The sequence below is a fragment of the Aphis gossypii genome, chromosome 1 (assembly GCF_020184175.1).
Source record: "Aphis gossypii isolate Hap1 chromosome 1, ASM2018417v2, whole genome shotgun sequence".
Classification (NCBI taxonomy): domain Eukaryota; kingdom Metazoa; phylum Arthropoda; class Insecta; order Hemiptera; family Aphididae; genus Aphis; species Aphis gossypii.
Window position 1 is genome coordinate 38,758,577 of NC_065530.1, and position 19,780 is coordinate 38,778,356.

Sequence of the window (19,780 nt, forward strand, 5' to 3'; positions counted from 1 at the left end):
TACATAGTAGACAGAGATTTAAAAACTAGGAGTGCACAAAAATAAAAAGGCATAAGTAAGGTAACAGTTCAAAACCAAGGTATGAATTATGGAGGAACAATGGTAGCAATGAAGGATATATATATCCTCCGTGATATTTTTTATCAATATTTATAATATTATATACTAAACAATACTTATATAATATATATTCAAGCTTTCCTAAACATTATGCTCACCAAAATTACTAATGCAATACCATTTATTTCTGACCAGACCTTCCATAAAGATCTTGGCATTAATATAACAATTGAAGAAGCTGTTGAGTTTTTTTTATTAACGTTTCTTTACTCCATTAGAAAACCAAGAAAATTCTCGGGTAAAAGACATACTGCATAGGAACCTACATATCCCGTTATTCCCAGTAATTCCTCGTCGCAGATTTAACAAAAATAATGTAGAGACTTTCTAACTTAAATACTTAATCATTTAACATTAAGTTAAGTGTTACTAATGGCTAATTGGTGGCTCCTTCGCATAGCCTCAATATTGTTTTTATACCCTATCTCACATATTATATACTTATTGAACTTAATTGTATGTTTCAAATAGAAATTAAAAAATAATATTAATATGTATTTGTTATAAAAATGAATTTATACGGTTGGAAAACTTGGATAGGATATATATAATATAAACTTGAAATTTACTAAACTAAATTTTTTACACATGTTTTTTGAGTCTCAGCTATGAAGTGTTTATTGTTTCGTTTTTCAGTTCATATTATATAGCTGTTTGTTATAGAATGGCACACAAAAATCAAAAAAATTGCTCATTGGATATAGAAATAAAAGAGTCTATTATATATATATAAATAAATGTGTGTTTGAAGCTAATATACCTATATACTCAATAGGTAACTACTTAAACGATTTAGATGAGAATTTCAGAAATTGTTCTTCAAGGTATCAGAAATATTAAGAGAGTTAGTTTGAATCACAATCAAAAATATACTAAGTCGTACTATATCCAATATCGATTAAATTTATTTACAAAGCGAAGTACATACATTGACGCCAATTTGCCCGTAGGTTAGATTAGACACACTAAAATTGATAGCACCGTAATTTTATTTGTTTATTTTTTTACAATATTTTGACAGGTAATTTTATGTTGAATGTTTATAATATATGTTTATTATAACATTTATATAAAGTATAAAATTATTTAGATTTTTAGTGGTATTATCTTTTTATATTCATAGATCAATAAAGATTTTTTTAAAACAAAGGGTTGATGAAAGTTTAAATAAAAATATAGAGAATAACACATCATCTATAAATATTGCTGTACTAGAAATTGGAGTGTTAATAATTTAAGCTATAATAGCGACTTTAATTTGCCATTCAGATTGATTAAAAGTAATATTAGTCACAATTAACTATTGTTTTATAGTAAATGTAAAATATATTGTATTTAATTAATTTTTTTTTTATTGTGTTTAATTTGTTTTGTGATTAATATTCATTTGACATTTTGAAAATTAAAAACCAAAATGTCCTCATTGTGTAATATCACATAGGCACCTAACATGTAAATTTAAATGTTTAATTAGAATAAAGGTATACACCTTGATTACAATAGAGATGCGTCTAAACTCTTACAGTCTTACCTCATGTATACAAATGATGGGTACTATATATGTTATATAGGTTATATGTACTATATAAATTAATTCTTGTATAGGTACCTACTCATTTTATTTATTTTTAAATAATTTAAGTTAAAAGAGAAACTGTTTAATTGTATCAGTTTGGTTAAACACAAATACGAGTTCGCCTGCAGCCCCTATAATATTTTTTAAAAATGATATATTAATAGCTTTGTGTATAAACTATTATCATTAATATTGTATATAAAATGTAGGTAAAAGGTAAACAGAACTAAAACTAATCATTTTCTTTAGATGAACATGGTGTCACTATCTGAAATAGAATTCTTAATTGAAGCCATTTTAAGTGTATCGGTTAGTGTAATTGATGATTCAGGATCAATAGATCCAACAGAATCTATATTAGCTACAAAATCTTGGTTATCCAAATTTCCTTCCAAAATATTTCTAAGTGCAAATAAGCTCCATTCTCGCATCACTGAAACAAAATTTAAATGATTTGCTAATGGTAATGTATAATTTTTATTAGCAAATATATTAAGTATACTTATTTAAACAACACATAACCTATTATTTCAATCTAAATAATTTGTTTTGTTGGTAAGTTGAATATTAATTAATGAAACTTACAAGGGTTTTTAGCATCAAATGCACAACACTCCAACAGTATGGGAATAATATCATTAGAGCGCATCTGAAAAAGTAGGTATTAAAAATATGAATAAATTTATGTATTATTAAAGTTATTATGACTTGAGTTACAATAAGATGTACTTACTAGGTTCTGATGTTCTTGGTTATTATAACACATATTTGCTATCAATCGTATTAAATCTGATTTGAACCAAAATCTATTATGGGTTTGCACATCTGAATTAAAAAGAGCTGATAGATCTTTCACGCGGCTAAAGTCATTTGAATCATCATTATCCTTGGCACACTTATGTATGAATACCAACAAGTCTAAGGAATAATGATATTTATTTAGCAATCATATAATTCATGTTTAATTGTAATGAAACTAATTTTATACCCATAATTTTTTTTAATAGAGTAGTGTGTCTTTTTATTTCATGATTGAATTTTTCTACATTTGAAGCCTTAGCAAGAACATTCACTACATGTCTTGTTATTTTGTCTACGACACAATCAATAAAAAAATTATTTCTTATCGCAACAATGACATCTAAAGATACTTCTTCATGATAATTGTCAAGCCAAACGGAAATAATGTCCATTAATTGATCTTTAGAACAGTCAGGAAGATTTGTAAAGACCAATAAAAAATCTTTTGAATTTGAAAAGATTGAATCTAAAAATATTTTACTAAAAATATGTTTAATTCAATTACTGTTATGATCAATACATAATATTATATAGAAGAAAAATAATTAAAAGTTTCATTGAATAATTACAATTGGTAATATTCTATGAAATGAATGGCCACTATTTACAAAATACTACTTTTGTATTAACACACTACTCACCTATATTCCAATTCCTTTTGAGACCAGTGTGTCATAATCTGTTGAACTGTACTTACATCTTTTAAGATCTCTTCTCTGAAGTTTACATCACATAAACATAGATTATACAGCAACATCATTGAATTGTTTAATAGTTTAGAATCCTGAGAAGATACAATAAAATGTCTAAAAAAAAATAATAAAAATATTTAAATATTCAATGTGAATAATATTGAATAAATAATGCATCAATGTTTTGACTAACGTGTTAGAAGAATTTTGAAGGATGAGTGTACATTACATATTATATTGATTATTAATGATAGTATGGAGTTTTAGAAAGTACAATGTACCTTAATGTGTTACAGAAACTTTCAAATATCTGGCGCTGAGCGTTCTCATGGCCCACAGAGAAGTTGGCCAAAAACTGTAACAATATGCTACAACTCAGGGACTCATTGGCAAAATAAGTGTTGCAGTACCATGAACAGATTTCAATCAGTCCTGAATCCAACAATCGGCATTTATCACTATTGTCAAGGATGGGTGAGTTGTTCCGAAGCCAACGAAAAGTGTCTGTCGCGTTTTTTATATCATTGGGGTCAGACCGGCCAGACAATCTTCTGGCTTTTAGATCCATTATACAGCATACAAACTCTTGTACGTCATTATTCTGTTGTTGTCCAGTCGACATTATAACGTTCGCCTATGGGATAAGATACATATATTAAATTACGTAAATCACGGTATCAACTGTTGAATACAAAATAAAAAACCATTTTATATTCTAGTATTTTCCTAAAATTTTAACCATTGAATGTGTGTAATGTGCATGACGTATAATAGTAATATTAGTATTTACCTATTTTCCTGCCGTAGATTTAAAACGATTTAACGCAGTCGCAGTATATAACACGTCTGAACTGGTCACTACAAGTTAGGACTTGGTTTAGATTAAAGATTTGAACATTAGATCAGAGTACATTATAGAGTAATATAACCGTAGAAAGAATACATTGTATCACAGAATATTACTCTATGAATTTGTGCAACGGTTAAAAAACATAATAGGTATTCTGTGATAATAATATAATACCACAGACCTGATAATAAATGCATTATCAGATCCACAGCCTTACGCAGTGTTTTAAATCTGTGTCTGGAACCATCATCAAAGATCGTGATACAGATAAATAGGGATATTAATAAATATGATATTATTATCAAAGTCCTTAGATAGGCATATTACGGTATAAGATAATTCTCTAATTTCTCTTCCTTTCTTTAGAGGATAATGAGTGTATAATAACATAATTAAGGTGCCTGTGGTACTCAGAAGTCAGAAGTCAGAACTGTTTACTCTTTACTATCATGGATTAATTATTATTCATGTTATGCTAATATTATTATCTATGAATAGCATGGCCTTTAGTACAACTTCTATCTTTATTTTATGTCATGTTTTGTTCAATGATAGAATTTTGTGATTATAGTGATTATACTGATTATCAATGCGCCTATATGCCTATATTATATATTATCAATGTAGTCGTTACGTCTTGTTCAGTCGTTCGGCCGCTGTTCTTCTCACCTTCACTCAAAACTTTTCATTAATCACTTTTCAGTGATTACTGATTATCATCACACACATAATAGGTTACACATCGTTTATATTTTAATTTTTAGTATTAATTACTAGTTCACTACTTGTATATGTATTACTATTTACTTATTTACGTAGGTATTGGATGACACGAATGTCGGATTATCAAATTTGAGAGAACTCTCTAGAGTGAGCCGTGTGCTCGTGTAACTTGCCCAAGCAAAAGTGATCGCTGTTAATTTTGCCTCAAAAATGTCAGATACATCAGATTCAGATACAGCCTCGGAGTATGCTGTTGTGGATCCTCGTAATATTCCCTCATTCTCGAGCTTATTCTCACCTTGCTCCAACAAATTTGGTATTGATGGAAAATACTTGTCCATGCGCTTCGTTGATACTATTAATTTAATCGAAATGGATGACTTTGTCGAGACAAATTTTTTAATCAATAGGGTAATATTGATTACGAGCAAACAGATAACCATTGGTAGTTATATCCGTTTTATAATGTTTTGTGTTCTGTCCCATTTAGACCTACAAATGTCACTTTAATCAGAAGTTAACACTACTAATGGAGGCTAGTTTGCATGGCCATGTAAAAATTGTGAGGGAATTGTTTAACAGATTTAATGTCACAGTGGACAGCATAGGAAACGTGGTACATTTTGGTTCACTTGTCAAAGGGGCTACAGCGCTTTGGTGTGCAGCTGGTTAGTATATTATTTTATCCATAAACATAGACGTTCTATTGGTAAATAGAAATTAAACAATATTAAATTGCTAACCAAGACCTCAATTTCTCCCTTGCCATTTGCCAGTATAAACTTATCTAATGTAAAGTGTATTTCTTGCTCTAATGTTTAGACTTTTGTATCATGTACAATTATATATATTACTTATAACTTCCTAACTGATTTCTACTGAAAAAAAAATAAACTTGACTAAGAGAACTGTGCTCTAATAAAAAGTCAAAAAAATGATAGTGTTCCATATAATATTTATTTATATTTGTGTTAATGAACACAAATAGTTTTTGATAAGTCTAAAAAGAAAAGTATGTTAAATAAGTTAAACCATCATACAATTTATTACAAATATAAATTGTTTACACTTTAAATTAGGTACATTGTTATCATATAACTAATTGAAATTTTTAAATTTTTAGGAATTGGATGTATAGAAATAGTCAAAATTCTTGTTGAAAATGGTGCAAACGTTAATTTTCTCACTGAAACTAAGTCATCTCCATTAAGAGCTGCTTGTTATTTAGGAGATCTAAATACTGTTGAATATTTGGTTGAACATGGAGCAGATGTTAATATAACCAATATATATAATAGCACATGTCTTATGATTGCTTCTCATAATAGTAAGTACATAATTATAATTGTATTGTTACATTTCAGTACCTACATAAATGTAAGAAACCAGTTTTATAAAACTCAAAAGAGCATAAAAAAAAAAGGTTAATATCTAATAACAATAACTATAATATTATTATACTTTTATTTGATACATATGACAATGTACTCGTATGTATTAAATTTTAGTTATATGATTAATTACATTTTTTAAATTTTATATCACAATAGCTTATAAATGATTTTTGTGTACTTATTAATACCAAAAAGAACAAAATTAAAAAAATGAAATTTTATAATATTTTTTATTGAATTAATAAAATATTATTTTTATCCTAGATCATAAAGAAATTGTTGAATATTTGTTGATAAAAGGAGCGGATATTAACAAACAAACTAAATGCGGATCTACAGCCATGCATTTCGCTGCACAAGCCAATAATTTGGAAATTGCTAAGCTACTCATTGCTTTTAATGCTCAACAACTGAAAAATGAACAGTGTATTGATATTTATTTTGATTTTTTAAATGAATGATTTAAATTAATTGTCTTATTATTTCTAGCTCTAACTCCAATTTTGGTGGCAGCTGAAAGAACACATCATAATTTTGTATATTTTCTCATTGATGAGAGCCGATTACATTTGACCCGAGAAGAGAAGATAGAAGCTGAAGAGTTATTAGGTGCTTCTTTTTTGAATGACAAAGATCGTTATGACTTCAATCAAGGATATGATATTCTACTCCGAGCAATGAAAAGGAGGTATGAATCTAGTTTGTAAATCACACTATAATTTAATGATATTAACAATAAAAGGCTCAATGGTTCAACAGTGATGTATCTAACTAGTGACTACACTTGATGGTGTGATTTTAAGTTACACCAGATTACTAGATCAAATGTAAGATGTTACTATTACTAGTCAAATCTCAACAATTTTAAATGTTTGATATTTATTTTGTTTAATTTTTAATTTTTGATTATACACATTTAGTGCAGTCATAAAAAGTAGACATTGTTTTATAATTACTTTGGTTATTATTACATAGGTACTGGTTTAAACTTTTGTTAAGTATGTATATTTGGTCAGACTCTACTCAGTTTTTAAGGAGTCTTGAATATCTTATTAGTTATTGTAAAAATATATATATATATATATATAATACATTTTTACAAAATACTAAAATGTGTATTTAATTTTAGATATGAAGAGCATCCAATTATAAATAAAAAAGTTAACAAAACAGTTGAATGTTACAATAATAAAGTTGAATGTCAAACTGTACAAGAATTATTAGATATAAAAGATGATGATAAAGCTATACATTTTGAATCTCTGATAATTAGGTAAGTTTTATTTATTGTCAACAATTTAGTATTTATTATTCACATTCAGTTATTTTATTTTATAAATAATCTTCATGACAAACTATATAAGAGACCGGTAAAAACTGTTGAAGAAAATTAACAAGTCAACAGCAGAGTTTGCGAAAGATGGAAGGGTTGACATAAATAACAAGACCAATATAAGAAATGTTAAGATTAGAGATAGTTGTATATTATTGTCATTAGTCAATTACTCATTACCATGGCGGTTTTTACCAACATATCCCATACAGGGTAGTGATAATTGAGGTTACCTCCTAAATTGGTAAATAGTATCAATAATGTAGCTGTAAGATATTATCTAGAAGTTTGATTGTAAGTTGACGAAGGAGAGTTGTATTTGGAGTATACAAGAGTATATCTGGGTTTGAGCGAATTAATATTATTGATGGTGAATGCCTCTATATCAGGGGTGGCAAACCTTTTGAACATTACGTGCCAAAAATTAAATTTACCTTTTTTTTTTTTTAGAGAGCGCACCATATGAAAAATATTATATTATTCTATTGATTCTATTGCAATATTGTGTGTTATATTATTGTAAAAAAAAAATTTTAAATGTGTTAACCAATTACCTATAATATTATATAATATATTATAGTAAAAATCTTCGCGTGCCAGTTTGCCATCTCTGCTCTATATCAATCACATCGATTAAAGGTTGTAGTTTATAAAAGGATCAATGGTGATGTGACTTATTTGAATAGACTAGTAGGCTTTAATAACAATACAACCATAACTGTTAAACCAATTAGAATTTATGAGGTAGAAATTTGGCAAGGTAAAATATTAACCAGGAAAAAGTCACATATTAAAGTACACAATAAGCTTTAATTATGAAAATAGATAATAGTTCTGGGATAATCAGCTGAATATTTCTCACATTATATTGAAGTATGGTAAAATTAGAAGAGTTAATTATAAGAACATTTTATCAATATTAAGGTTTTATTTGTTTAAATAATCAAATTTTCAATCATTTTTCATGTCTGATAATTACAGTGTCTTCTGTTAAATACATGATTTTAACATCTACATTAATAACCATTAGTAATTAATTTTTATGTCTAATAAAAAATAGAAGACCAAATAAAATACTCTGCAGTACTTTAAGGTTAGCTCTTAAAGATTTTCCTAGTTCAAATTACTTGTAATACCTTTTATACCAATACCAACATAATTTAATAATTAGTTCATTAAGTACTAATTTGTGATTGACACTATCAAGGGTCAGTCTTATGGATGGGTGAGCTGGGTGATCACCTAGGGTGCCGATATATCATTGGCGCCTTCAGAGTTCAGATGTTAGTTTTTTAATAATAATTTTTTTTTAAAAAATTTGAAAAAATTATTTACAATAATGTATAGAAAAAATTAAGTTATATTGAGAAAAACCATAGCTGTTACACTCCTAGTCTATACTTAACATGATCTTGAGAGGGCGAATTAATTTTCCTTGCCTAGGACGCATATTTCCCTTCTATCAGCTCTGAAACTATCCAATACCTTTTTTATTATGTAGTAAATGTATTTAGTTATAGAACATGCCCAATAAAAAAAATTAATTATTATTTAATTTTTTTAATGTTTATTATTTTAGAGAAAGGATTTTAGGAGAAAACAATCCAGATTTATTGCAATCAATCATATACCGTGGTGCTGTTTATGCAGATGAACATGATTTTACACCATGTGTACTTCTCTGGAGCCATGCCTTAAAAATAGCTAAACATAATAAACATAGTATATGCAAAGATCTTATACGATTCACACAGGTAATGTTTTATCTTTTAAAATTTCAAAAATGTTTAAATAATTTTATCCTACATAATTTATTACATATATTATGTATAATTAAAAAAAGCTATAGTATTATTAATAAATTTCTTAATATTACTTTGATCAGACTAGTTCATTTAAAATATGTGTATAATATTTTATTTTTATTCATATAATTTCAAATTTTAACTACAATATTAAATTTAGAAAATAATAAAATATTATTTTTAAACGTAACAATAAATTTAAAAGTTGGTTTTTAAATTTATTTATTAATATTTTGCATTATAACATTTTTCGTGATCTATTAAAAAAAAAATGTATAAAAATTAATAAGCTATAGCAACCAACAACTTATAGTTTGCTAAGCTTTATAAGTAGCAACATCCTCAAAATCTCAAATAATAAATAACAAAAAATTAATAATGACATTTAATTTACATACAATACATCATTAAATGGTGTATTATTATTTTTCTGAATCATTTTTCTTACACTAGAGTTCTTAATTAGTATGTTCTGGTATTTTCTACTTGAAAATAAATTTCATTTTATAAAATAATTTTAGTTATTTAATTTATTGATCTATTTTTTTTTTTTTTATCTACAAAAATATAAAATGTTTTAAAACAGTTGAAATAAAAAAATTAGTTATATTTATAATTTAGTGTTAAGAATGTATACTTAAATATAAACATACTTATTATTCATTTTGAATCTACACCCCTATAATTTAACATTCAATAATTTATAAATAAATTAACAAAACTAAAATAATATCTTTTAGAGCTTCTGTTTACATTAGTGTTTTAGCTATAAAGTTAAATATTTTTAGTTCATATAATTTCTAATTTACATGTTTTACAGGTATTTTGTCAAATGATTAAAAATAATGTTATTATCAAATTATTGGATTTAAAGAATATTTTACAATTTGCTTGTAATGAATTGATTACTATTAAAAAAATATTACCCGATGTTGATTGTTTTTCAACTGAAAAGGTATGGTAATAATTAAATAGACATTCAGGTACTTATGTATTATCCAAACTACTGGATCAATTGATAATTTATTGGACTACAGACTACAGTATACACATTTTATTTGGATGGCCACTATTTTCAAATGTTATAATAATAAAAAATATCAATTATTTAGGAGTGTTGTTATCGTATATTTTTACGTTACATTGTTCAACGACATCATTAACCATGTATAAAGTATAATGTAGAGTTAGTATTTTTATAAACTTTTATTGACAATTATGTTTAGGCCTTCAATTTTAATTCTATTTGAGTTGTTACAGTTTTTATTGATATAATACAAATTTCTATTAAAATTCGATTCTTATCAACAATAGTTTTATTATATTTGTTTAAATTTGTTTGGTACCATTTAATTATTTTTCATATCATGCATAAATAAATAAAATAAAATAGCTGTTGCAAAGAGTTTATTGCAGGAGTAGATAACTTTTATGGACTTTTGATTGACCTCTTGAGCTTTTTAGGTTGTCACGAAGAATGATAGTATATAAAAAAAAAATTATAAAATTACAAAAGGGAGTCTTGATCGACTTGTCCACTCCTGAGTCCTGGTATACAGTTTACTGTATTTATGTTGTTAATGGATTTGTTTAGTATATTAGTATATTTTTACAATACACTTCCATATTGCATAATTTTTCCAAAGTATAACAGTTTAAAGATGATTTAAATATACTCTAATATGTGAAAAAATTTCTCTCGCATTAAGTATTAGTACTGATTCTTGTTAATTTTTTGGCGATAACCACAAATTCATATTAAAAACAAATTAACTAAACATTGCTCGAGTGTAGAAAATAAATAGTTAACTGACTATGTAAATGTGAAGTACTTTAGTTGACATATTAACAATTATCAAGTTCCTTATACATAATAATAACATATATTATTAAATAATTTATGATGAGTTATATCTTGTTATTTAAATTACTAATAATGTTAAAATATATTATTAGACATTTGTTACCTACCTTATTTCAGATTGGGTAACCTTGTGCACCTTGATTTTTATAAATTCTATTCAGTGTAAGATTGAATTACTTGGCCGACCAAAACTTGTCGAGTTAGTGCATCCCTATCATTTGATGACCCCCACTAGACCCACTTCAATTTATGAATCTCTGTATACACAAGCACCAGCACCAATATTGATGATCAATAACTGCTACTGATAATTGTCAACCAAAGATAGATTACATAATGTTAGCTTAGGGAGGTCAAACGATGATCCACATCACATATAAGTGCTTGAAAACTTTTCAATCCCAACCTAAATGGAGTATAGTAAATCAATATATAAAAATATACAAAATCAGTGGTCGTCCAAAAAATATACATATACATTATATGTCATGTGAATGATAGTTTGATAAATTCTTGATCAACCCAGGTAGTCTGGATTGTATGTAAGTATACGTTTATATTTCTCATCAAATAATGGTGAATACTTGTAATTAATGTACTGAATCTCGTGTTCTTAAATAATAAATTAATAAAATATAAAATGATCTATTTCTACAGAGTGAATACTATTCAAATATGAAGTCAACACTTGGTTTAATTATTATAACCAGTATTGCATTATTACAAAATGGTAATAAAGATGATCCAATGGTAGGCGATTTGATGAAAGTTATAGTAGAAATAAATAAACTTGAACTCAAAACAGATAAAGGCGAAACATTACTTCATTTGTGTCTTAATTATGATACAAACGTTGATAATATCTTTACAACAGGAATTTGCTGGTAAGATAATTCCATACAAGTAAATACAAGAACTGGAAAAAAAACAGTTTGTTAAATTTTCTCCTATGACCTATTATCTAGATCACTGTTTTTTAAAGTTTTTTATCTATGGAACCCTTTTTTGTGTCCACTTTTATCGGGGAACCGCTACATTTTTTTTAAAAAAAAATTTAGCTATTTTTATTTAGCTTTCAATAATAAGTTACTACAGTTTGATAATTAGAACTCTTATTTTGTTTCAATAGTTTTAACGCTTAAAACATTTTTCCCCGCTAGCCACTAATAATTTTTAAAGTAATTTTTTTGAACATTTTTAAAAATGTGCTCATGATTCATGGAACCCTGAAGTGATTTTCCCGGAACCCCAGGGTTTCGTGGAACACAGTTTAAGAAACACTGATCTAGATTTTACTTTTATTTTTTAATCGTGTTTAATCCACATATATATTTTATGTTGAATACATATACTAGTAGAATAGTTAATTTTTTGTATTTTTTTATTGTAGCTTTCCAAATTTTCTTGCAATGAAACTATTAGTTCATTGTGGAGCAAATGTAGATGCAGTTGATAATAGTAAAAATACACCCCTTCATTATATTGGTAAATTCATAACTGACTTGTAAGTGTTTGTATTATTGTTTTGGAAACATCCTTTGTTTTTTCTTTAAATTAATAGTCATTTTTTTTAATTTACAATAATTACAGTCCTCATATACCACACAACAGTGATTATTTAGACACAAGAAAAATGGTCATGGAGTTGTTGAATGCTGGTGCACACACAGATTTTGTAAACAAATTAGGAGTTTGTCCTCATACAGGATATTTGTCGAGTAATTATTTTTTTCTATTTAATTTGACTTAATTAAATTTAATAATTAATTATTGTTTTAGCTTTATTTAATTTAACAAACAATATTCCAAGGAGTTTGAAATGTTTATCCGCCAGTGTGCTTAGGTATCGATGTCCAAAAAAATACTACCGCGATCAATTGCCAAAAAAATTAGTACAATTCACTAATTTACATTAAGTGATTGTTAGTTAGTAAATTATTTAGACAAAAAAAAAAAAATTGTAAATTCTATATCAGTGGTCTTCAATATTATTGATTCACGACCCACTTTTCTTACCATATATTTTACTATGGCTTTGTTAGCCATGAAAATCAAAGAAAAAAAGTTAAAATTGTTTTATATCTTATTAAGCTATTGTAAAAATACTTTTATAACTGAATAAATAAAAGTATACATATTTTTAGGTAATATTTAATTTGTACTACATGTAATGGTACAGAAATAATTTTTTTAAATTTTATAACTTATTGCAACTCAATTTTAGAACTTTTGTTACCCAAAATTGGGTCGTAATCCACCAGTTGAAGATCACTGTTCTATATGCCATAATATATAAATGTAAATAATTAAGTTATAATTTTATGCAGGTCAACTGTAGGCAGATATTATATGAATGCTCATGGCAGAATATTAAAGAGACTTAAAGATAATGCATTTTTATTATGATTTTATCTATCCTACGTGTATATATTTTTATTTTTTATAATCTTTTTTTTCTTGATATTTTTATGGAATTAATTATGTACAACCAGTTTTTTATTTTAAACATTATTAATTATTAATTGATTTCTCAGGATTATAAAAAACTGTATAAAATAATTTACTGATTTCTAAAAAAAAAAAAGTAAATAAGTAAACTTGTTTAATATATAGTTATTTAATCTTGTAACTATGCGTTTTGTGTTATTAATAGAAACTTTGATGAAAGTTTTTATACATTAATCCTTGTTAGACTGTAAAATTGTTTAAATTTATATTTTATAATTGTTTACATTTTATAAAGATAAGTTTTATCTTTCCATTTAATTTATACTGCCAACAGTAAGAATAAAATTTAATTTGTATTTTTAAATATATATGTTATGATTTTATTTGTTTGAAGTGAAATTTTATTATAATTAAATTAATAAATTATTGATTACTGATTATTTGTATACTTTAATTGATAATTTATTAATTTCAATAAATTCATTGAACTTGTCAAATAAACCTATATGGTTTGATATAATCCCAAACATTAACAGAGACTTTAAATATTTTGTTTAATGAAAGATTCCATATAAATAATTGTTCATATACGAGTAGGTTATACAACAATATTTAAAACACAATATAAGTCGGATTGACGTGATTTATTTTTAAAAGCATTTGAAGTTAAAATAAATAAACACAATATTTCGCAAAATTTAATTCAACTTACTGAGTATTATTTATATAATTAGGTAATAGTAAAATAAGTTAATTTAACTAGGTAATATAGCAGTGTTTCTGTGTGCCAATATTAGAGTTGAATCCAAAATGTTATTTAGAATGAAAGTTATAACTAAGTAATGAATAATGTTTTTATTATGTATAAAATAAAGTACATGTAACTAATATAATAAGTGGCTGAGTGTCGTGAAAGTGCTTAGGTGTTGATAGTTATGGTACATCTGCCGTTGCTGGTCTTCGGGCTCCCTTATATATTGTGGTGCATCTCTTGTTTGTGTCGACTTGTAGCCCTCTGGGTGGAACCAGGTGTCCTTGTAGTTGTTGCGAATGCCGACCCGGATTTGATAATGTGCAATAATACTATAATTATTATAATATAAAGATGCGTTTTCGAAGACTAGGTGACCACACTCATAATTGCATTCTTATTACAGTATAAAAATTGGTGCGCTTACTATCCCGACACGTTTCATGGTCACTATTCACTAGTAGCATATGCATTTCCTCGACACGAGGCATGGTCATACTAACCTAACCTTGACATCTCGTAGCCCATAACAGTGTCAAAAAATATGTCATGAAATATACTTATTGATTTATAGATCAGTGGTCCTCACTTGGATTTTAGAAAGAGCCAAATGTAATTTTTGAAAATTATTTGCGGGCCGCATACATTATTAATGTTAGTAATTAAAAATATAAAACTCATATATTATATTATATAAATAATTGTTAGGAAAGGGTATTGCAGTGTTGTTAATAGTGCGGGCCACACTAAATCTGTTGAAGGACCGCATGTGGCTCGCGGGCCGCGTATTGGAGACCGCTGATGTAGATAGATCGTTTCTAATCGTTTTTCGTATACAATGATATAATATCATTCAATACATAAACATATCCAGTGACTCATTCAACATTGGTACACCATACCGGTACTCATTTTTCCGTTTTTTCTTATTTCGTTTAGCAACCGGCATTCAAAAACTATTGTGAAGGGGGAGGAAAGGTGTAAGTATGAAAAAATAAATATATTGAAAAAATGATAGGTACACATAAGACATACTCGTATGTATGTTTATATTATTTGTATATGCAGGAATATACGTTTTATACATATATGTATTATTATTTTTGAAAAAATCAGTTATCTCCCGAATGAGATAGACACAAGGCCATAGCTAGAAAAATATTTTTTTTTTTGGGGGGGGGGGTTAGAGTATAAATATGTTATATTATGTAATAAAATATGAAATTCTAACTATTCAATTTTATTTAAAAAAAAACTTCGGGGGAGGGTCTAAACCCTAAAAAATTCCACTGGCTACGACCTTGGACAGTCATCTCATACAATGGATGAGATATAGGCTCTAGTATAATAATATACTTTGATTACCAGTATCCTGAATAGTATTTTACCCGAATCGATATATATGTCCATAAATTATAATACGTATAAAATATAAAAATTAATAATAATATAATAAATGATGTAGTGTAGTAATCACGGCTTTAGATATCTTAAGCCGTGCAGGTAATAATTAAATATTTAAATATTAAAAAGATATAATAATATGTCGTTGTTATGAAAGTAAAATGTCGTTAAAGGCGAGATACCCGTACTTTTTTGTAAATACAATCTTTATCGCACTGTCGTGTGGAATAAATGATTATTGATAGATTAGAATGGATAGAAATAGTGGTACTTTTGTTATAAGTATAAAATATAATACATAAAAAAATACATCACTGTTGCTTCTAATAATAAGAATATTTTTAAATTTTTATTTCTGAAACAATAACCGTCGGGAAAAAGGTTCCGGGTTTTCGGACATTCGAGCAAAATATTGTTCGGAAAAACGGCGGTACCTACCAGTTTATATAATATAATTATGTGTAAAAAACACATGGTAAAAAAATATATACTTAGATAATAATTACGATAAAAATTATTAAAATCTAACCATACCTACTAGTGTTAGTTATGTAGAACGTGCCGTATTTAAAGGTTTTTCCATAGCTAGATAGGTAGATAGGTACCTAAGTAGCGAAAATGTTTAAGTTTCTAAAAATGTCAGCTATTTATCCATTATAAGAAGTTTCACTGTAATTTGAAAAACATTTAAAAATAATAAACAGTTAAATACCATAAATATTATATATTTATATCATGTATTTTTATTATAAAATAACATTAAATATGTAATATATTCATAAGAAACGTTCTGTTTATTTTGAGAAAAGTCTATCAAAGTAAATTTATTTAATTGACTTGTCTTGTAATTTACGGTACATATATATAGGTATGCGACGTAGACTATGGCCAAATAACAGTAGAAATTAAACAGAAATTATTCCATTAATAAAAGAGAAACCTACTTTTTACTGTGTTTGACTAATATTATTAATATAACAATATAATGTACACAACATAACCACTACAATAATATTATTATTACGCTTCCGAAAAATGATTCACTCTCAGTTTTGAAGCGTAGATATTATCCTCACACAAATCAACCAATACGGTGTCATCATATTAGTATTTATTATTTATTAAAATAGTAAATACCATTTGGTGGTATGTGGTTCCATAAAGGCTAAAATATATAAAATAAAGTTGAATAATTGATTATTAATACTCTAAGACTTAAAAAGAAATATTCATAATGATTAATGAATTGAAATTAAAAAAGTTTTAAATTTTATTTACTAATATTAAGTTTTTATATTACTTAGACAAAATTATATTCAGATATGTTTACGTTCCGTCATCTTCTCACTGACATTCAATTTCGACAATTCTATATATATCACCCCTTCGCACTGCTCATAATATACTATATAGGTACCTACTGTATACTTAAAGTTTGTCTGACGTATGCACATATTACAATCATAGTTTCCAAATGTTTTTTTATAACGCTAACACATTATTGTAACAAAAAGATATAAAAAATTTAACAAAATCAAAAAATTCAAATGCCAATGAACAATTATACATATCTAGTATATAATATATACCAATATACCTAGTTATACATAATGTTCGTCCTTTTTTTACGTTTTACAATTAATGACATTTATATCATCATCCCAATTGAAATTTCATATTTTAACAATTTTTTTTTGATCTTTCAGGAATGAATAATTCAAAGTTAATTAACTTAATAGTTAATATTTTCCGAAATATTTTACTGTTGTTTTTTTTATTAAATACTAAATTTATTTAGTATAAAATAAAATAGTATTCATTAGCAATGTATAATGTTTGAATACCTACTCGAAAACGTAAAGGCGATACATATTTTTATAATTTAAGCCCTGATTATAGTGATTGTTTCAGTTTTTTTTTAAATAAATACTGAAAACTACTTTAATATTATATTTCTTGTCAATTGAAGGACACGTCTCTTTACAACAACTAGAAAGTAAAACAAATAATCACCTTAGAAAATACCAGCTAACAATAAGTAAAACGGCTGCAGACTATAATGGAGAATATACTTAGATCGGTAAGTTAATATCACAAAGTGCACATTATCATCGATTTAATGATCGGATCTTCATAGTAATGTTAGTAAAGCGAGAACGACTGCAGTTTTTGGATGTAAATACTGCATACAAGACGTCGAGTGCTTCTATATATGTATAATATAATATACTCTTTTCAAATCCTTATATATTCAGTATTCACTATTCACGGGCCTATAGTAAAACGGTCTGCGAGTCAATTTAGAGGGTTAGGGTTGATATTTAATACCTGAGAGGATTTGCACTTTGCACTTTATAATAATACGTAGTAAGAAACGATGTCGTTATAAACACTCGGCGCCAGCTGCAGTAGCATCAGTGCGCGATCCGTTTCGACTCGGCGCGTGTAATAAAACCCTTAAAGCCGTTTGACGGTACATTTGACCGCCACGACCGCGACGAAGCCGATTCGGCATCAGTCCTCGGAACAGACAATAGTCGCTTTTAGGACAATCATCAATCGAATCACAACGTTAAACGTATCGATTATTATAAAAAAAAAAAACAGTAATATTATCATAGTGTTTATTTCATTTATTTATATTGTAATATAGTATACTCGTAGTGTTATACGCATGTAAGCATCGAGTCACTGACCTACGACGTATGTCGTACAATTATGGTATTTTATTTCGATTATTATTTACTTTGTCGCGGCGTATACAAATAAACGCCGCGAACAACAACCGTGTACGGAAATCGATTTAAAACGTATGAGGCACGACCTTTATTTACGCGTGACTACCGAATAGCTACTTCATACGCGGTATGGTTTTTTTTTTTATTTTTTTTTTATGTGTATTGCGTATATATCACCGTCATATATACACATCGTTTTCAATCGTATCGCAGTGTGCGCGTGCGTGTAATTTTCGACTCCTCTCAGCTCTCTCGCGCTGCACACACTCTCCTTTGGAGACGTGTAGGTGGTATATTCTTAGTGTGCGTTTCCGTGTATTTGTGTAAGACGACTTGACAAGCTGTGATTTATTGTACAAACTCTCTGGAGAGTTCTCTCTTTCTCACTCGGTTTTCATAATATACGTTTACGCGCGCGCGCTCGCTAGCGTGCGTTTGTGTGGGTATTCGAAAACCTTTGAGAAGGGATGCGAACGGGGAAAGGAAATAAATAAAAAATTACCACTACGTATTTTCACACTAATGGCTATCCGCGGTGGCGTATATATAGGTATATACACGCGCAAGTATGATATTCTAATAACCGTCCGACTGCGTACTATAATACTGCAACGGTAAACATGATATTTTCCGAAAGTAAAATGCGCACTATCAACGCGCAATATAATAGCTATTCGAAACTAATTGGATCGTTACCTATACCTTAAATTACGGAACTATAGTTCATTATAACACATACACGTGTCCCTACATTTAATAACATTTAATATTATAATTTTGCGTATTAATATCGTACGCGACTTGATCGGTGCATACGATTTTTTGTTTCAAGTATATGTTTGCAATATACGCGTAGGTATTGTGTGAGACAAACAAAACTAATAATTATTTATGATGGTATACGTCTTGTTTACATACTTTATTTACACCATGTATGTTTGTTATTGTACAAAATGTATACATTATTTTATTATAATAACAAATGGTATTTAATAATTTTTATTAGAAATTGAATCAAATTTATTGAAAAAATGAAAACATATATTATTGTTGATGAATTAAAGTGTATTATAATGCTAGGACAATTTGATTCCGGCTGTATTTTATACTAAAATACTATTAGACCTAAATCATTTCAATTATACATCTGTAGTCTGTACCAATTTTGTCATTATGTAAACCGACTGATTACCGTGTTATTTTTTTATATAAAATACAAATTATTCTCTGTAATTTGGTTAGTTAAGAAATAATTAATTATTCAAGAAAAATTAAACACAA

The 19,780-nt window shown here is 27.1% G+C and overlaps 2 protein-coding genes across 4 annotated transcripts; one reads left to right on the top strand and one right to left on the bottom strand.

Moving 5' to 3' along the window:
- Nucleotides 1–1,000: 1,000 nt before the first annotated feature.
- On the bottom strand, nucleotides 1,001–4,298 carry LOC114125202 (ataxin-10). Its single transcript, XM_027988745.2, has 7 exons — nucleotides 3,980–4,298; nucleotides 3,471–3,823; nucleotides 3,139–3,303; nucleotides 2,685–2,977; nucleotides 2,430–2,614; nucleotides 2,282–2,345; nucleotides 1,001–2,129 (listed from the first exon to the last, which is right to left on the bottom strand). The coding sequence occupies exons 2-7, from the start codon at nucleotides 3,809–3,811 to the stop codon at nucleotides 1,942–1,944; spliced, it is 1,236 nt and encodes a 411-aa protein (XP_027844546.2). The 5' UTR covers nucleotides 3,812–3,823; nucleotides 3,980–4,298; the 3' UTR covers nucleotides 1,001–1,941.
- A 179-nt stretch (nucleotides 4,299–4,477) lies between these two features.
- On the top strand, nucleotides 4,478–14,046 carry LOC114125201 (protein fem-1 homolog B). Of its 3 annotated transcripts, none has more exons than XM_027988744.2 (14): nucleotides 4,478–4,773; nucleotides 4,859–5,173; nucleotides 5,253–5,430; nucleotides 5,886–6,089; nucleotides 6,421–6,582; nucleotides 6,646–6,844; nucleotides 7,286–7,429; nucleotides 9,069–9,243; nucleotides 10,115–10,249; nucleotides 11,816–12,042; nucleotides 12,549–12,662; nucleotides 12,749–12,876; nucleotides 12,938–13,084; nucleotides 13,486–14,046. In XM_027988744.2, exons 2-13 carry the CDS (start codon nucleotides 4,973–4,975, stop codon nucleotides 13,072–13,074), a joined length of 2,004 nt encoding a protein of 667 aa, XP_027844545.1. In that variant the 5' UTR covers nucleotides 4,478–4,773; nucleotides 4,859–4,972; the 3' UTR covers nucleotides 13,075–13,084; nucleotides 13,486–14,046. The 3 variants fall into 3 exon arrangements, with proteins under 3 accessions (XP_027844545.1, XP_027844544.1, XP_050053690.1); XM_027988743.2 differs by having other exon boundaries at nucleotides 12,938–13,080; XM_050197733.1 differs by having other exon boundaries at nucleotides 12,938–14,046.
- Nucleotides 14,047–19,780: the final 5,734 nt, after the last annotated feature.